At 47.2% G+C, this 20,501-nt stretch overlaps 1 protein-coding gene across 4 annotated transcripts in view; it reads left to right on the top strand.

The window, feature by feature from the left end:
• NBEA (neurobeachin) overlaps positions 1–20,501 on the top strand; it is a 1,081,445-nt gene that overhangs the window by 906,746 nt on the left and 154,198 nt on the right. For all 4 annotated transcript variants that reach the window (XM_075337333.1, XM_075337330.1, XM_075337331.1 and 1 more), the window contains one exon: positions 17,210–17,329. In XM_075337333.1, the coding sequence (XP_075193448.1) occupies positions 17,210–17,329 (120 nt within the window). The remainder of the gene's footprint in view (positions 1–17,209; positions 17,330–20,501) is intronic.

Raw genomic sequence — 20,501 nt, 5'->3', positions numbered from 1 at the left:
CATCGCTAGCGATGTCGCAGCGTGTAAAGCACCCTTTAGGCTACATGCGCGCTCTGCATTTTTTACCACACTTTTTGTCGCATTTTTTGGTGCAGTTTTGTTGTCAGCAAGTTCTGACTTTTGACTTTCCAGCAAAGTCTATAAGAATTCAGATTTGCTGTACGCACGTTGCAGTTTTTTTTTGTTACGAGCAGTTATTTGTCAAAACCTTTTGACCAAAAAGAAGCAGCATGTTCTTGCATTTTTATCACGTTTTGTCACCCTTGTCTCTCTCTCTCGTCCCATGACTCCTCCAACACTGCTACATCTGACAATCACATCGAGCGCCTTAGACCATGACTAGCGCTAACTTAAGTGATGTCACCACTGACCGCTCGGCTCTCTTCAGTTGCTGCGTGGAGCTCACAGTGAGTAATCATGTTCTATGGCGCTCGCTGTGAGCGTCAGATGTGTCAGTGCTAGAAGTGTTGTTAGGGTTAATTAAGTGGTGAAAGAGGGTGGCTTTTTTCTTTTATTTCAAAAAAAGGATTTTTTTTGGATGTTTCTGTTTACTTTCACTTAGAGATTACTGATTGGAGTGTCTCACAGATGTCTGTCATCACTAATCTAGGGCTTAGTAGCAGCTGTGGGCTGTTATTAACTCCTTATTACCCTGATTGCCACCACACCAGGGCAACGGGAAGAGCCGAGTCCAGCGCCAGAATTGGCGCATCCAATGGATGCGCCACTTCTGGGGCAGCTGTGGGCTGCTATTGTTAGGCTGGAAAGGGCCAAATAACTATGGACCTTCCCACCCTAATAATATCAGCCCCAGTTGTCTCCTGCACCTTGGCAGGTTTTAGAAAAATGGGGGGACCCGACGTCATTTAAAAAAAAAAAAAGTCAAATAATTACAAAATGAAAAAAAAGCGTGGGATCCCCTTTATTTTTCATAACCAGCCATGATACAGCAGACAGCTGAGGGTTGCTGTTCGTGTGCTGGATATGAAAAACGGGAGGGACCCCCACATCATTTTTTTTTATGCAAAAACAAATTTAAAAAAACAGCTGACTAAGCTAGCTAGCCCTCTATTAAGCTACTCTGTTATTTCTTTCTATCTGTTCCTTCTGTCCTGTTTTATTATCGATTCTATATGTTCTTTCATTTTATTTTTTATCTATTCTATATGTTCTATCTATTCTTTCCATTTTTTCTACCTATTGTTGCTATCTATCAATTATCCTATCCCATCTTATTTTGTTTCTCCTTTAAAAAAACGCATTAACAAAACTGCGGCAAAAACACATTGCAAACGCATCATCATTACAAGCGTTTTTTTATATTTACAGGCTCTCTAAGACTAGGTCCAGTTTTGGTTGTAGTTTGGGTGCAGTTAAAACTGCAGCGTGCGCATATAGCCTAATGTAGATGTGTCACTTACTGAGCTGTTTGCTGTCATTTTGATAAAATCGATGTTTTCTGTGCTGCAGATCTACGTAGTTATACAGAGCTCATGAATATGTTGGACTACCTGCAGCACACCAAGTATTCCTCTAATGATAATCTACTGCTGATTAAACAGTGATTTTATCAAAACTACACTAAGCAGCCCAGTAAGGGACACATTGCTGGAATCAGGATCTCTGCCCCTACATTATGCTGCTCTCAGATTAGGTGGCAAAAACCTGGTGACAGATTCCCTTTAAAGACTATGGACACCTTTGGACAGTCTGCAATTTTAAATTTTTCATTCAGTTTCAGACCTCCTAATATGCAGTTTGCAATCTGATCCAGGTTTTTCTCTTTTGGGAGTGCCTCTCACAGTAATACAGGCTGGATTTGAGCTGTATGTGTTTCCAGGGCAAGGCTCTCTTCATTAGATGATGTACCAGCACAGCATTCTGCACTTATTTTCCCTCTCATGTGCTTTCCCTCTCATGTGCGCTGTTCCTTTCCATTGCAGATCTGTGTACACCGCCCTCCCACTCTCTAATACTGACAGATGGGTAAGGGGAGCAGAAAATGCTGCCAGAACTGAGCAAGAACCACATGTATACTACTCCCTAAACTGCCAACTTGATTGAATGGATATAGTGTTATAGTTCTAAATATTTTCTGATATATGTAAAAATGTACATAATATAGCTAAATTATTAAATAGGTTTCCGTTAACATGCAATGATCCCAAGGACTATGGCCATAGGTAAAATTCTTTACATTTTTGGATGGAACCAATGGCTGCCATGACAATAATAATGCCCATAGATTATTAGTTCTCCACTTATTTCCTTTAAAGGGGTTGTCCACTTCATTTACATCAATGGCCTATCCTTAAGGCCACTTTACACCCTGCGATCTCGCTAGCAACATCGCTAGCGAGCGTACCCGCCCCCGTCGTTTGTGCGTCACGGGCAAATCGCTTCCCGTGGCGCACAATATCGTTAGGCCTCGTCACACATACTTACCTTCCCTGCGACATCTCTGTGGCCGGCGAACCGTCTCCTTTTTAAGGGGGCGGTTCGTGCAACGTCACAGCGACGTCACACGGCAGGCGGCCAATAGAAGCGGGGAGGCGGAGAGCAGCCGAAGGAAAGACACGCCCATCTCGTTGCCGGAGGACGCAGGTAAGCTGTTGTTCGTCGTTCCTGGAGTGTCACACGTAGCGAAGTGTGCTGCCTCAGGAACGACGATGTGTGCTGCCTCTGAAAGGCATCAAAACTATGATTTAACACATGTGGAATGAAATACTTAGCAAAAAAGTGTGAAACAACTGAAAATATGTCTTATATTCTAGAATCTTCAAAGTAGCCACCTTTTGCTTTGATTACTGCTTTGCACGCTCTTGGCATTCTCTTGATAAGCTTCAAGAGGTAGTCACCGGAAATGGTCTTCCAACAGTCTTGAAGGCGTTCCCAGAGATTGCTTAGTACTTGTTGGTCCTTTTGCCTACATACTGCAGTCCAGCTCACCCCAAACCATCTCAATTTGATTCAGTTCTGGCAACTGTGGAGGCCAGGTCATCTGGCGTAGCACCCCATCACTCTCCTTCTTAAGGGTGCTTTACACGCTGCGACATCGCTAGCAATTTCGTTAGCGATGTAACACACCAGATTGCACATACGATTTGCCGAGATCGCACATGTGACCGGCGCTACAAAATATGACCGATGTGCGAGCGAACTTGGCAAATCTTATCTGCGATCTGGCGTGTCACATCGCTAACGAGATCGCTAGCGATGTCTCAGCGTATAAAGCACCCTTTAGTCAAATAGCCTTTACACAGCCTGGGGCTGTATTTGGGGTCATTGGCCTGTTGAAAAATAAATGATGGTCCAACTAAACGCAAACCGGATGGCGTAGCACGCCGCTGCAAGATGCTGTGGTAGCCATGCTGGTTCAGTATGCCTTCAATTTTGAATAAATCCCCAACAGTGTCACCAGCAAAGCACCCCCACACCATCACACCTCCTCCTCCATGCTTCACGGTGGGAACCAGGCATGTAGAGTCCACCCATTAGCCTTTTCTGAGTTGCACAGACACGGTGGTTGAATCCAAAGATCGCAAATTTGGACTCATCAGACCAAAGCACAGCTTTCCACTGGTCTAATGTCCATTCCTTGTGTTCTTTAGCCCAAACAAGTATCTTGTGCTTGTTGCCTGTCCTTAGCAGTGGTTTCCTAGCAGCTATTTTACCATGAAGGCCTGCTGCACAAAGTCTCCTCTTAACAGTTGTTCTAGAGATGTGTCTGCTGCTAGAAATCTGTGTGGCATTGACCTGGTCTCTAATCTGAGCTGCTGTTAACTTGCAATTTCTGAGGCTGGTGACTCGGATAAACTTATCCTCCGCAGCAAAGGTGACTCTTGGTCTTCCTTTCCTGGGGCGGTCCTCATGTGAGCCAGTTTCTTTGTAGCGTTTGATGGTTTTTGCCACTGCACTTGGGGACCAAAGTTTTCCCAATTTTTCAGACTGACTGACCTTCATTTCTTAAAGTAATGATGGCCACTCATTTTCCTTTACTTAGAATTTGTATTATGGCAAGAAAAAAGCAGCTAACAGTCTATTCAGTAGGACTATCAGCTGTGTATCCACCAGACTTCTGCACAACACAACTGATGGTCCCAACCCCATTTATAAGGCAAGAAAATCCCACTTATTAAACCTCACAGGGCACACCTGTGAAGTGAAAACCATTTCCGGTGACTACCCGTTGAAGCTCATCAAGAGAATGCGAAGAGTGTGCAAAGCAGTAATCAAAGCAAAAGGTGGCTACTTTGAAGAGCCTAGAATATAAGACATATTTTTAGTTGTTCCACAATTTTTTGTTAAGTATTTCATTCCACATGTAGTAATTCATAGTTTTGATGCCTTCAATGTGGTCTGTACAGTATATATATATATATATAAAATTATACACACACACACACAGAATGCATGCATACATACATACACACAGCTGTGGCAAAAATTACGAGACCACTGCGAAATTTTCAGTTTTTCAGATTTTTCTCTTTATAGGTATATTTTGAGTAAAATGTAATTTTTTTTATTCTATAAACTACTGACATAATGTCTCCGAATTTTCAAGCAAAAAATTTTGTGTTTATTTTATGAAAATGAGAAATGGTCAAAATAACAAAAACAATGCATTGCTTTCAGACCTCAAATAATGCAAAGAAAACAAGTTCATAATCATTTAGAAACAACAATACTAATGTTTTAACTCAGGAAGAGTTCAGAAATCAATATTTTGTGGAATAACCATAATTTTTAATCACAGCTTTCATGCATCTTGGCATGCTTTCCACCAGTCTTTCATACTGCTTTTTCATGACCTTATGCCACTCATGGTGCAAAAATGTAAGCAGTACTTCTTTGGTTGATGGCTTGTGACTATCCATTTTCCTCTTGAATACATTACAGAGGTCTTCAATGGGGTTCAGGTCTGGAGATTGAGCTGGCCATGACAGGGTTTTGATGTGGTTGCATCCACACATTGATTGACCTAGCTGTGTGGCATGGCGCATTGTCCACTGTCGATTCGCATTGAATTGATGATGCCCTACAACTTTGTAATTCACTTTTTTTCTCTATCTCGTTCCGTTTTCGAGATAAAAATGCTAACGCCGATGTTTTCCACCAGGTAGCGCTATAGGTGGTTTCATTGCGTAGCGCATGGCTACTTTACTATACCTAGTCACCACTTCTATTCCTATAGCTGCACAGGAAATGGGTGGACACACTGTATATTTTATACATCGCTATCCGCCTTCAGGTTACTTTCCTTGGAGAATCTCATGGGACGATATAAAGTTGACACTGGTATACATTTATGACCTACAAAATAGCAGATTCAATGTGATTTCCTGAAAAACTCCAATAAAAATTTCAGTAATAGATGCCTCCATAGCTTATGTCCAGCATCAGGAGAGGACAGATGAACCTGCACTTCTTATAAACACACCAGCAGATTCGGGAGTGATGTGGCTTTTCTCGGTTGCTGTTTTTGGCTTCTATTCTGAATTTGTAATGAGCTCGGGGGTCACCTAGTTTTCCCTTGGCGGGTCTTAATAACCCACATCCCATACAAACAAACTTTTAGTGTATGCTGGGGCGTTATTTTTCTAAGGGAACATTTGGATCCAGTTACAATTGAACGTGGGAAAGCTTGAAGCCCATGTATGTGCTCACCTTGCCGAGTAACAGAGGGCTACAGTCCCCCACAATGTATGGATTCTTCTGCTATGAAACCAATCACTAGTCCCGGTATAGAATAACACACTGACTCATGTGATTGACAAAAATTCTATATCATCCTTTTTTTTTTTTTTTTTAATTCCTTTTTTTTTTATCATATTATATCATCTACTGATCTGCTCGTTTGTTACAGTTCAACCAGAAATGTCACTTATGTACAAGTTTTTGTAGCAATAACTGTAAAGTAGCTTTTATAATTAGGAATGATCGAATACCTCAAATATTTGGCTTCGCGAATATTTTCCGAATAGGTCGCCGATATGCTAATATTCAATGCACAATGTAAGTCTATGGGAAGCCCGAATAGTTCCGAATAGTTGTTATTCGGGTTTCTCATAGCCTTACATTGCGCATCGAATATTCGCAAAAAGTCGAATAGCGGCGACCCATTCGGGTATTTGATCATTCCTATTTATAATATAAAGAAATATTCCAAAATTTAAAGGAGTTGTCCACTACATTTACATTGATGGCCTTTCCTTAGGCGGGCTTTGCACACTACGATATCGCAGGTGCGATGTCGGTGGGGTCAAATCGAAAGTGACGCACTTCCAGCGTCGCTGTCGATATCGTAGTGTGTAAATCCTTAACACATTAACTAGCGCAAAAGCGTCGTTATCGTATCATCGGTGTAGCCTCGGTCATTTCCATAAATGCCGATGCAGCGACAGGTACGATGTTGTTCCTCGCTCCTGCGGCAGCACACATCGCTGTGTGTGAAGCATCAGGAGCGAGGAATGTCTCCTACCTGCGTCCCGGCTGCAATGAGAGGAAGGAGGTGGGCGCGATGTTTACATCCTGCTCATCTCCGCCCCTCCGCTGCTATTGGCCGCCTGCCATGTGACGTTGCTATGACGCCGCACGACCCACCCCCTTAGTAAGGAGGTTGGTCGCCGGCCAGAGCGACGTCGCACGGCAGGTGAGTGCATGTGAAGCTGGCGTAGCGATAACATTCGCTACGCCAGCAATCACAAGAGATCGCCGCTGCGACAGGGGCGGGGACTATTGCGCTCGGCATCGCAAGCATCGGCTTGCGATGTCGCAGCGTGCAAAGTAGCCCTTAGGATACGTCATCAATGTCTGATCAGCTGGGGTCTGACACGCCGCAGCCCTGCCGATCTGTTGTTCTCTGTCCTGGTGGCAGCGGCAACAGGCGGCCAGAATTGCGAATTGCTCATTCTTCTGATAGTGGCCGCAGCTGGGTACTGCACATCCGCCTCCTATTGATTAGAATGGGAGGCAAATGTGCAGTCCCCGCCACGGCCGCTATCAGAAGACGGAGCAGCTCAGGAACTGAGCATTTCCGGCTGACACCACCAGCACTGAGAACAACTGATCGGCAGGGGTGCAGAGTGTCGGACCCTAGCCTATCAGAAATTGACGACCCATCCTAAAGCGGGGTTTACACACAGCGACATCGCTAACGAGATGTCGTTGGGGGTCACGGAATTCGTGTCGCACATCCGACCTCGTTAGCGACGTCGTTGCATGTGAAACGTACGAACGATCGCTAACGATCAAAAATACTCACCTATTCGTTGATCGTTGTTCGATCGTTCTATTCCCGATTATCGTTGCTGCTTTTGCATGCAATGTGACGGAGATGAGTGTAAGTTAATATTTTGTTTTTTTGTAAGTGGGACTACTTCATTTAATAAGGGGTTGTCTAAGTAGTGGACAACTGCTTCAATAATATGGTGACCAATCAGCTTTAAAGAAATCATATATGCTACATACACATTTCTTAACACTAAAAGAAAAAGGAAACAATAAAGTTAATGTATATATACACTGACAAGCAAAAGGGTAACAATGTTTTGAACTTTTTGACTTTCAGACTCTATATTTCAGCAATCACGACAGCTTTGTGTGTGAGACTACCATTATTTTATAGACCATCCTCTTGGCTATCTGATATATAAATTTTACTTCCAACTATTTAGCATATGATTAGTTATGTAGATTCTTGAGTAACCGTTCTTCCCCTTTTTAAATTAAGTAGTCACTGTATCAAAAACAAAAAAAAAAAACTGTACTCCTCTCCCATACTGGCAATATTCTAAAGATTTTGGTACTGTGCCTCCTGGGGCTCCTGTGACATTATGCTACGTTAGTCCTGCAGCTGATCAGTCATTGGGGTGTAATTTGTAGCATACAGGAAGAAGATTTTTCCACCACCAGGAGCAAAACCGTAACAATGCAGGGACATAACAGGATCTACATAACTAATCATATGATAAATAGTTGCAAATCATATTTATGTTTGAGATAACCAAGATGATTGTCTATAAAAAAAGACCGTAGTCTCACGCTCAAAGCTGTAGTGGAGGGTGAGATATGGAGTCTGAAATTCAAAGGTTCAAAACATTGTTACCCTTTTGCTTGTCAGTGTATTTTAGATATATGCAGGGCTGTATTTTGCCTTCGTGCTGCCCTAGGCACTTTAAGCGGTCGCGCCCCTTAGTGACAACGTAAAACTGAGTTTTCGCACACGACATCTGTTTAAGGCAGATCTACTCTGTAGCACACTTTAAAAAGTATCAATAAGAAACGAACCCCCCCCAATGGGAATCACCACAGGCACATCAAAACATAGCATGAGTATAAAATATTCCCACCACACCGTCCCCACTTATATACTGTGACTGTGACACTGCCCCTAATAAACACCACACTGCCCTCCCTTATAAACTACTGTATATCCACCACACCTTCCTCGATTATGAAATATGATCTGTACATTGTGAGGAGGGAGCAGCATGATGTGAGGACAATGTCCCATGCATGCTGCCCCCTCCTCACAATATCCCATGCATGCTGCCCCCTCCTCACAATGTCCCATGCATGCTGCCCCCTCCTCACAATGTCCCATGCATGCTGCCCCCTCCTCACAATGTCCCATGCATGCTGCCCCCTCCTCACAATGTCCCATGCATGCTGCTCCCTCGTCACAATGTCCCATGCATGCTGCTCCCTCCTCACAATGTCCCATGCTTGCTGCCCCCTCCTCACAATGTCCCATGCATGCTGCCCCCTCCTCACAATGTCCCATGAATGCTGCCCCCTCCTCACAATGTCCCTTGCATGCTGCCCCCTCCTCACAATGTCCCATGCATGCTGCCCCCTCCTCACAATGTCCCATGCATGCTGCTCCCTCGTCACAATGTCCCATGCATGCTGCTCCCTCCTCACAATGTCCCATGCTTGCTGCCCCCTCCTCACAATGTCCCATGCATGCTGCCCCCTCCTCACAATGTCCCATGAATGCTGCCCCCTCCTCACAATGTCCCTTGCATGCTGCCCCCTCCTCACAATGTCCCATGCATGCTGCCCCCTCCTCACAATGTCCCATGCATGCTGCTCCCTCCTCACAATGTCCCTTGCATGCTGCCCCCTCCTCACAATGTCCCTTGCATGCTGCCCCCTCCTCACAATGTCTTATGCATGCTGCCCCCTCCTCACAATGTCCCATGCATGCTGCCCCCTCCTCACAATGTCCCATGCATGCTGCCCCCTCCTCACAATGTCCCATGCATGCTGCTCTCTCCTCACAATGTCCCATGCATGCTGCCCCCTCTTCACAATGTCCCATGCATGCTGCTCCCTCCTCACAATGTCCCATGCATGCTGCCCCTCCTCACAATGTCCCATGCATGCTGCTCCCTCCTCACAATGTCCCATGAATGCTGCTCCCTCCTCACAATGTCTCATGCATGCTGCCCCCTCCTCACAATGTCTCATGTATGCTGCTCCCGCCTCACAATGTCCCATGCATGCTGCTCCCTCCTCACAATGTCCCATGAATGCTGCTCCCTCCTCACAATGTCTCATGCATGCTGCCCCCTCCTCACAATGTCTCATGTATGCTGCTCCCGCCTCACAATGTCCCATGCATGCTGCTCCCTCCTCACAATGTCCCATGCATGCTGCTCCCTCCTCACAATGTCCCATGAATGCTGCTCCCTCCGCACAATGTCTCATGCTTGATGCTCCCTCCTCACAATGTCCCATGCATGCTGCTCCTTCCTCACAATGTCCCATGCATGCTGCTCCCTCCTCACAATGTCTCATGCATGCTGCCCCCTCCTCAGTGTCCCATGCATGCTGCCCCCTTCTCACAATGTCTCATGCATGCTGCCCCCTCCTCAGTGTCCCATGCATGCTGCCCCCTTCTCACAATGTCCCATGCATGCTGTCCCTCTCCATGAGCTCCTAATGCTGCCTTCCTCTTTTCCATAATGAGACCTTCATGTTGCCCCACTCATGCTAAGACCACCACACTAACGCTTATGCTGAGACCCCCCCCACACACACTACCCCACTCTTGATATTGACTCCCCTACATTGCTCCACTCCATACTGATCCCACACATGCTGCCCCTTCTTCACAATGAGCTCCCAATGCTGCCCCCTCTTATTCTGAGTCCTTACACTCCCCCCACCCAATCGATTTTGTCATTGCACTATCCCTCATCCCTTGTCCTCTGTCTCTAGCATTAGCCCCTCTCTCCCACTCCCCCAGCATCAGCCTCTCTCCCCCAGCATCAGCCTCTATCTTCCCTCAGCATCAGCCTCTCTTCCCCAGTCTCAGCCTTTGCCTCCCCCCAGCCTCAGCCTGCCCCAGTCTCCGCCTCAGCCTCCCTCCAGCCTCCCTCCAGTCTCAGCCTCAGCCTCCCTCCAGTCTCAGCCTCAGCCTCCCTCCAGCCTCCCCCCAGTCTCTGCCTCTGCCTCCCTCCAGCCTCCCCCCAGTCTCTGCCTCCCTCCAGCCTCCCCCCAGTCTCAGCCTCAGCCTCCCTTCAGTCTCAGCCTCAGCCTCCCTCCAGCCTCCCCCCAGTCTCAGCCTCAGTCTCCCTCCAGCCTCCCCCCAGTCTCAGCCTCCCTCCAGTCTCAGCCTCTGCCTCCCTCCAGCCTCCCCCCAGTCTCTGCCTCAGTCTCCCTCCAGCCTCCCCCCAGTCTCAGCCTCTGCCTCCCTCCAGCCTCCCCACAGTCTCAGCCTCTGCCTCCCTCCAGCCTCCCCCCAGTCTCAGCCTCTGCCTCCCTCCAGCCTCCCCCCAGTCTCTGCCTCTGCCTCCCTCCAGCCTCCCCCCAGTCTCTGCCTCTGCCTCCCTCCAGCCTCCCCCCAGTCTCTGCCTCTGCCTCCCTCCAGCCTCCCCCCAGTCTCTGCCTCTGCCTCCCCCAGTCTCAGCCTCTGCCTCTCTCCAGCCTCCCCACAGTCTCAGCCTCTGCCTCCCTCCATCCTCTTCCCAGTCTCTGCCTCTGCCTCCCTCCAGCCTCCCCCCAGTCTCTGCCTCTGCCTCCCTCCAGCTTCCCCCAGTCTCAGCCTCTGCCTCCCTCCAGCCTCCCCACAGTCTCAGCCTCTGCCTCTCTCCAGTCTCAGCCTCTGCCTCCCTCCAGCCTCCCCCCAGTCTCAGCCTCTGCCTCTCTCCAGTCTCAGCCTCTGCCTCCCTCCAGCCTCCCCACAGTCTCAGCCTCTGCCTCCCTCCAGTCTCAGCCTCTGCCTCCCTCCAACCTCCCCCCAGTCTCAGCCTCTGCCTCTCTCCAGTCTCAGCCTCTGCCTCCCTCCAGCCTCCCCCCAGTCTCAGCCTCTGCCTCCCTCCAGTCTCAGCCTCTGCCTCCCTCCAGTCTCTGCCTCTGCCTCCCTCCAGCCTCCCCCCAGTCTCTGCCTCTGCCTCCCTCCAGCCTCCCCCCAGTCTCTGCCTCTGCCTCCCTCCAGCCTCCCCCCAGTCTCAGCCTCTGCCTCCCTCCAGCCTCCCCCCAGTCTCTGCCTCTGCCTCCCTCCAGCCTCCCCCCAGTCTCTTCCTCTGCCTCCCTCCAGCCTCCCCCCAGTCTCTGCCTCTGCCTCCCTCCAGCCTCCCCCCAGTCTCAGCCTCTGCCTCTCTCCAGCCTCCCCCCAGTCTCAGCCTCTGCCTCCCTCCAGCCTCCCCCCAGTCTCTGCCTCTGCCTCCCTCCAGCCTCCCCCCAGTCTCTGCCTCTGCCTCCCTCCAGCCTCCCCCAGTCTCAGCCTCTGCCTCCCTCCAGCCTCCCCACAGTCTCAGCCTCTGCCTCCCTCCAGTCTCAGCCTCTGCCTCCCTCCAACCTCCCCCCAGTCTCAGCCTCTGCCTCCCTCCAGCCTCCCCCCAGTCTCTGCCTCTGCCTCCCTCCAGCCTCCCCCCAGTCTCTGCCTCTGCCTCCCTCCAGCCTCCCCCCAGTCTCTGCCTCTGCCTCCCTCCAGCCTCCCCCCAGTCTCTGCCTCTGCCTCCCTCCAGCCTCCCCCCAGTCTCTGCCTCTGCCTCCCTCCAGCCTCCCCCAGTCTCAGCCTCTGCCTCTCTCCAGCCTCCCCCCAGTCTCAGCCTCTGCCTCCCTCCAGCCTCTTCCCAGTCTCTGCCTCTGCCTCCCTCCAGCCTCCCCCCAGTCTCTGCCTCTGCCTCCCTCCAGCCTCCCCCAGTCTCAGCCTCTGCCTCCCTCCAGCCTCCCCACAGTCTCAGCCTCTGCCTCCCTCCAGTCTCAGCCTCTGCCTCCCTCCAACCTCCCCCCAGTCTCAGCCTCTGCCTCTCTCCAGTCTCAGCCTCTGCCTCCCTCCAGCCTCCCCCCAGTCTCAGCCTCTGCCTCTCTCCAGTCTCAGCCTCTGCCTCCCTCCAGTCTCAGCCTCAGCCTCCCTCCAGCCTCCCCCCAGTCTCTGCCTCCCTCCAGCCTCCCCCCAGTCTCTGCCTCCCTCCAGCCTCCCCCCCAGTCTCAGCCTCAGCCTCCCTCCAGTCTCAGCCTCAGCCTCCCTACAGCCTCCCCCCAGTCTCAGCCTCAGTCTCCCTCCAGCCTCCCCCCAGTCTCAGCCTCCCTCCAGTCTCAGCCTCTGCCTCCCTCCAGCCTCCCCCCAGTCTCTGCCTCTGCCTCCCTCCAGCCTTCCCCCAGTCTCTGACTCTGCCTCCCTCCAGCCTCCCCCCAGTCTCTGCCTCTGCCTCCCTCCAGCCTCACCCCAGTCTCAGCCTCTGCCTCTCTCCAGCCTCCCCCAGTCTCAGCCTCTGCCTCCCTCCAGCCTCCCCACAGTCTCAGCCTCTGCCTCCCTCCAGTCTCAGCCTCTGCCTCCCTCCAGCCTCCCCCCAGTCTCAGCCTCTGCCTCTCTCCAGTCTCAGCCTCTGCCTCCCTCCAGCCTCCCCCCAGTCTCAGCCACTGCCTCCCTCCAGTCTCAGCCTCTGCCTCCCTCCAGCCTCCCCCCAGTCTCAGCCTCTGCCTCCCTCCAGCCTCCCCCCAGTCTCAGCCTCTGCCTCCCTCCAGCCTCCCCCCAGTCTCAGCCTCTGCCTCCCTCCAGTATCTGCCTTTGCCGCCTCCCCCCCCCGCATGCGCAGATCTCTGGTCTGCATTAGAGACACTCCCACGCTCCTTATGAATCCACTTACCTGCTCCAGTGCCCGCCGCCATCTTCCTGGCTCACGTGAGTATCCTCTTCTGACACCGGCTTCCATCACGGCGTCCTCCGCGGCGTCCTGCTGTGAGCTCTGCATGTGACGTCCACACAGCAGTGGACGCAGCACAGAGGAAGGAGCTGATTGGCGCGCGCCTGTGACCCCGGAAGTGCAGGCGCCGGCAGTTCCGGGGTCAATCAGCTCCCTGTGCTCGGCGGCCACAAAAAAAAAAAAATGTAAAAAAAAAAAAAAAAAAAAAAAAAAAAATTTTTTTTTTTTTTTTTTTGCTGCCAGAAGGTGCCGCTCCTCACAATCTGCCGCCCTAGGCACCGGACCACGGGTGCCTAATGGTAAATACGGCCCTGGATATATGTAGCATATATTTTGGGGGGTTTTAATGCATATTGCCATAATAATAAATATGCACACATTCTTAATGATACAAAATGATACAAAACAAATCTACAAATCATCCTAAAAAAAAATCACAAAGCTGCAAACCACTAAATAGTCATGAAAATAAATGGTTGATGGAATGCAGGGATGTAAAAACAAAGCCAAATTCTCTCTTGCTTAATCCAGATATTTTTTTTTAGACGCTGCAGGCTATGTTTTTTAGGCTGGCTGTTTTGTTCCTTTAATGGGTGACACAGAGCACAATTAATTTCCATGGCACTGCCAGTTTACAAAGTAACCTATGAAGGCAGCAGTAGCCTGGTAGCTTTGAAACCTGTCATTGCATGTTTTACAGCAGAGCGGACTGCGGTGACAAGAACAAAATAAAAATAAATGAGCTTAGGAGTGGACCAAAGCCGTGCGGATACAGAGCTACAAATTATGTGTGAAGAGATTTTAGGAATAATTATTATATGTTTTCAAGAGGAGTGATGGCATCTAATTTACTGCTGGACTAGGTGGCTGTGTGTATAGAACGGCCTCAAGATAGAATGACCAAAGGAGAAAAATGCAGAATAATACGTGCTCAGCATTGTGCACCACATCGTCACTGCCTAGATCTATAAAAGATGAGTTGCTGTTTGTTTTGGAATATTTATTCTATTTCAAATGGAAAATGATAATACCAGAGAATATTAATGAATTATAATGTTCATCGATTATTCCTTTTGCAAATCTGAAGAAATGGTTTGGCACACCTTTATTACGGGGAGTGATGGGATAACCGGGGAACGGAGCTCCTAAACTCTGGAGCCCTAGCGGTCTTTGATCCCAGAGATACGTCTAATGGTGACGATGTTGGGGCCACCTTCCTTGCCCTGTTTTGCACAGCCCTGATTTAATATCCCCTCTCCCTCACCCCAGAGGAGGGCCAGGACTGGACTGATAGAACCCAGAGATAAGGACAAACGGGGAAAACCAAAAGTTGATCACATAGCACAGAGGTATTAGATAACACATGATAAAGAGGAAAATAAAAGCAGGGAGGAAACAATGAGACGAGGAGAGAACTCCACAAAAATTCCACACACAAAGCAATACAATCACCAGCAGGGCTGGGATACAACAGCACACGAACTGGTGCAGCTAAAGCTGTAGTCTGCATGGGAAGACAAGCTCCTTCATCTTAAAGAGGCGGGGAGTGGCTATGATAGGTTTCCCACAACATGTGATCAAAAACAAATGAACTAATACCCTGCAGTAAATAAGAAAATAGTAATAGTACATGTAAATAACATAGGGTACGTAGCTGACACTATTTTCATAAAATAAAGCGTAAAAGCCATTGTACCGCGACAAGATGTACCCAACCAGGATTGTCCTATCTCTAGTATAGTGTCCGCTAAAGTACAATGTGTTATTTACATTTACGAATACTATTAATATCTTTATTTACTTACTGCAGAGTGTTTTCTCATTGTTTTTATCCTAAGTTTTGTCTAATGTTTTCATATATTTCCAAAAAGAATAATAAAGAATGGATGTTACCATTGTTCTTGTCTTGTCAGTCTGGAATTGTCCACTCAGCGCCATCAATGTAAAGACATAAACTACAAGGCCAAACGTCTGACTCCTAAGGGTGCATTTACACTTGACGAAAATCGGGAACGAGTGTTTATAGCTGTCTATACAGCGAATCCCCTGACAAATTAGCAAAATGTTCTTTTATTATGTGAAATTATTTTAAAGCCTGCTTAAAGATAATCGTTCTCTACAGCACATCGTGCAGGACATGTGCTACCGAGAAGAATGATGTCCTTTGCTCACAGAACTGATCGATTGTATTATCCATTGCTCTGTCTGCATGGAAGTGCATTCGGCTCAACTAAACAGGCTTATTAAATCACCGCTTACATGTATCCGGGTAGTGTCTAAATTTTACTAAACTCCTATTATCGTTAAAAATATGGAATATAGGCCTGACTCCACTTCGTTCATGAATTTAGACCAAAATAAAAAAAAATAAATTTGTTTTTGTCCTTTTTTATGATGTTTTAGGGAAAAAAAACTGTTTCAAATTGGTGTCATTTTTTTCATACAGGGTATATGATTATAACATAGAAAATGTATCTCATTCACATAATGTGATTCTAAGTAGTACATAGCCAGAGTCCTTATGGTAACAAATATCATACCCTATAAATGATGACAAGGGATTAGGAGCGGCAATAGTATAGTGACAGGTGTCACCCGCTGATCCAGGAGAGAGGACCTCGGAAGAGCCCAACGTACGTTTCGATTGAAGTGGTTTTAGATCTTCATCAGTGGACGAGGTGCTGCAGGTGCTAAAATACAGGCATATAGATCTAAAATAGATTTAAAAAAATACAAAAATTATAAGATTTTCCTGCGAGCCAAAAACGGACAAAGAACACCAAAAACTAGAAAATAAAAGGCACAGATTCAATAATGAATTTGCCCTTTGTATTCAATAAGTGAGCTGTAGAATAGTAGATATGTCATGATCTTGTTTTGGAGTTTCTACACTTTACAGTCAGCGTGCTGCCCCAGTCCTTCTGTCATGTACAGAAGTAACATGTGAAATGCGGAGGAGACGGACAAGAAAGTGACAATTTCTTCTCTACACGGGGATGTTTTCTTCATTCCTTTATTAACACACCCTACCCCCAATTTAATTTAATTGCAAGTGTATGCAAGTCTAATGTAAATTATTATTTCACTATTGCCTACTGTGCATGTTTGAGTAAATATGATTTATTATTTAAAGCCTTGTAAGCAGATAATTCTGGCAGCACGCTGCTATAATCTACCCCCGGCTGTGGGGAACACCATGCTGAGGAGCAATATAACCTCCTTAAGATCACTTGTGCATTTTTTAGCTTTCTATACTGTGGAAATCCAGTGCTGTGTATAGGAAGCGTGCAGCAGATGAGAGCTCCTGTTTGTTGTGTGTAATCGCTTCCATATGTGACAATTAATTAGCGGGACACATTGTGTGCATCTATCGGGGCTAGAGGTTGTATATGGATGCTTTCATGTAATAATTTGTTTGTTGCCTACCTAAAATTACACATTTGTCCCCCACAATTCAATATTAATTTGTTCTGAGCGACTACTGTAACTTGATAATATTGAATTAAATGGAGCTTGTCAGTCCAGGCTAATCACACAGTCTTGTAGGGCAAGTGGCCCCTTTTAAAATCTCACCTTTAGTGACCTAATGGCTGCCTCTGTTCTGCAGAAACTGAAGTTTAACCATGTGTGCTAATTAGGGTGCTCGGTACACCTTTGGTGTGGCCAAACGGTCTAGTCCACCGATCCGCCCACTGATTTTACATGCCCCACCTTTGCCACTGGTGACTGACCGCGCTGGCTCTCCTGAGCTTTCTCTGCAGACAGTGCTCGCTCCAGGCAAGCCAGCGCTGTCAGTCACCAATAATTTCAGTGGGTTCGGACCATCATTTAATCGGTTTGTGGGCCCTCCAGACTGTACCCTGACCGATTTATATAAGGGTAGATTAGCCGCTGTCAGATCATTTTGGTAGCCGCTCTCTGATAGGGGACATACGAATCAACGGTCTTTTGTATAGTACGGGCAAGAAAGTTGTGAGCCAAAATACTATGTGTGTTCAGCTTTAAAAACCCATTTCTTTTCAACACCTTTTTTTATCTTTTTAAAGGAACCCTTCACTACATTTTTTCTTAATGTCAACGAAAGCAAGTTTGATCACCCAGACCGAACTTTCTCTGCTGTGGCCAGATCATGGAGGAACTGCCAAAGAGACACATCCGACGTAAAGGTATGGAGCAAGTCAATGCGGTATCTGTTACCATAAAAAAATAAAAAAGTTGTAAGAGCGGCAGAAAAAATTCTAGAGTGTGTTAATTGCTACTGTATTGTATTAAAAAGGGTATACCCAGAATCAGTGATAACTTACTGATCAGTGGGGGTCCGATTTGTTGAGTGTTTCAACAGTTTGACCCCCAGCAATCAATAAGTTAAGGATAAGTGGGTAACTTCTTTAAAATGAGGTTTTTTTGTATAGATGGTAAATATTTTAGTGCTATAAATTGATTGACTCACCATGGATACTAGGTGCATGATCACATTTTGGTGGGTCTGACCTTTGTGACACTCTGACTATAATGGCCATCTAGCTGTCTGTGAGCTGATGAAGAATCATGGTGCATTCATAGCCAAATATTTATGGAGGGACATAAATACTTCATTGCATGCTGTACTTCAAGATATTGCACCACAAAATCCCATGTAATATATACCATATATATTTTGTGTAAATCAGATTTTATTCGAATAAAGAACATGTTTACAAGTTATAGGATAGGCAACATATGATATAGAGTAGAATAACTCAAATATTGGAGGTAATAAGTAATACAACACTTTTCTACTTGCATAATAATTCCTTTGATTACACACTTCAGGTCAGACCATCATCACCCATGTAATAGCTTTGCTTTGGAGATGATGCCCACTGGGTGACCAACAATCCGACCCCCATACAAAAATTATGCAGCCTCGTTTAGAAACGGGAGGCAACGTAGATGCACAAAGTCCCTGAGATGACAATCCTTTCTAACAATGTAAACATAACATAAAATGTACAAAGAGGAAAAAAAGATGAGATAAGAGGAAATGTAGGGGGAGAGGGAAAAGAAAAGGACCAAGAAGATGTCTCGTGTGGGTCGTGTGCAGTCCCCGGCACTTTTGTTTTGTGGAATGGACAATCACAGAGGTCTCACGCCCCCAACTGAAGCTTTAAGCCATAGTACCAGGTCTGGTGTCTCTCTATACATAATCCACGGCGCCCACAGCCTGAACACTCGCTCCCCCGAGTCAGACGCCTGGCCGACCAGCTCCTCCATCCTATAGATCTGGTTCATCTCGGCCACCAGTTCAGCCCGCGAGGGCACTTTGGTCTGCCTCCAGTACCTTGGGATTAATCTCCTTGCCCCCGTCAAAAATACCATATATATTTATTATTAATATATCGTTTAAAGGGAACCTGTCAGGTGCAATATGCACCCAGAACCACAAGCAGTTCTGGGTACATATTTCTAATCCCTGCCTAACCGTCCCAGCCTATAATAGCATAGATAAAGAGACCTTTAGAAAAAGTATTTCTAAAGATCGTTTACTATAGGCTAATGAGGCCAAGGACTAGTCGCAAGGGCGTTAGTTAGCATGGTTAGTCGGCCCCCTTGGCATGTAACCTTGCCCCTGTGGGCGTGCTAACATGCTAATGAATGCACAGAGTCAGAGGCATGGTCGATCTCACCGCTCTCTGCTGCCATTGCGCACTCAAGCCGGGTTAAGCACACTGTGAAGCCGGGTATATGCGTCCTGGCTTCAAACTGGTAGAGTGCACATGACTTAAAGTTCTGGGGATCATGCGCATTGACCTTATTCCCGGTGACGGCGGCGGTGCAACGGACACAGGTACGTGCATCACTGCTCATGATGATGCTGGGCAGTGCTCATTGAATAGCATGTTAGAACGCCCCTGTGGGTGTGGTAACATTCTAAGAGGGCAGAATGAGTGTAGGAACTAACACCCTTGTGACTAGTTCCCGCGCTCATTAGCATATCCTAGAGGATCTATAGAAATACCTTTTCTAAAGATCTCTTTATCTATGCTACTAGATACAGGGACAGTTAGGCAGGGATTAGCAATATACACCCAGGACTGCTCATGGATCCCTTTAAGACAAAGATAGTAACCTTTCTGTATATATCTTCTGCTGCATTACCCACCATGGAGTCCTGGCTTTAAAGTGGTATTTCCATCTTGGCTATTTGTAACCGAGATACCTGTTTATATGTGGTGGGCATTACTGACAGTCGAGCGGACTGGGCTAAGCCATTTCTATGGTTCACATGGGAGTTAATGAAACGTTGTAACGCGGAAAGCTATGCTCATCTGTAACTCCTGAGGGGCTGAGATAGGAAAGCCCTTTTAACAAATTGTTAAAGTTTGGAAAGTGGCTTCATTTACCCACAAAATTTTGACCTTATTGCCAAAAAAAATGAAATCCCAACTTTCATTTTTGCAGAGCAAGTTAGGATTTAAATGAGCCCTGCTTGGTTAGTATGGGTGACTATTTTTTTTTATAAATGATGCCTAATATGAATAAAGGGGTTGTCTAGTCATCATTACTGCATAAAAATGAAAACTTGCTTGTAAAATTCTGCACCTTTACAATTTATTTCTTATAAAAAATGTCATCTCTTTTATCAAGAAAGGAGGGACTGTTAATTGCATTGATGACAGTGGCTGGTGTTCTAGGCGAGAAACACCAAGCTTACAAACTCCGTGCTATAGAGCTAGTAAGCACTGATCTGAATCTTCCTGGACCGCTGAACTGGATCATAATATTTTGAAACCGCTCTAATGTTTGTTTTACTGTCTGAACCACTGAAATGTTCCTAAACGCCACTTTACATGCAGCGACATCGATAGCGATGTCGCTGGTGAAAGCACCCACCCTCGTCGGTTGTGCGTCACGGGCAAATCGCTGCCCGTGGCGCACAACATTGCTAGGACCCGTCATACGTACTTACCTGCCTAGCGACGTTGCTGTGGCCAGCGAACCGCCTCCTTTCTAATTGGGCGGTTCGTGCAGCGTCACACGGCAGCCGACCAATTGAAGCGGAGGGGCGGAGAGCAGACGAAAAAAAGTGACGCCCACCTCGTTGCCAGAGGACGCAGGTAAGGTGTTGTTCCTCGTTCCTGGGGTGTCACACCTAGCGATGTGTGCTGTCTCAGGAACGACGAACAACCTGCGTCCTGCAACAGCAACGATATTTGGGATTAGAACAACGTGTCAACGATCAACGATTAGGTGAGTATTTTTGATCGTTAGTGGTCGTTCGTACGTTTCACACGCAACAACATCGCTAACGAGGCCAGATGTGCGTCACGAATTCCATGACCCCAACAACCTCTCGTT

This window comes from Anomaloglossus baeobatrachus, chromosome 2 (assembly GCF_048569485.1).
Source record: "Anomaloglossus baeobatrachus isolate aAnoBae1 chromosome 2, aAnoBae1.hap1, whole genome shotgun sequence".
NCBI classification, from domain to species: Eukaryota; Metazoa; Chordata; class Amphibia; order Anura; family Aromobatidae; genus Anomaloglossus; species Anomaloglossus baeobatrachus.
This window is presented reverse-complemented; position numbering and strand designations above follow the sequence as displayed.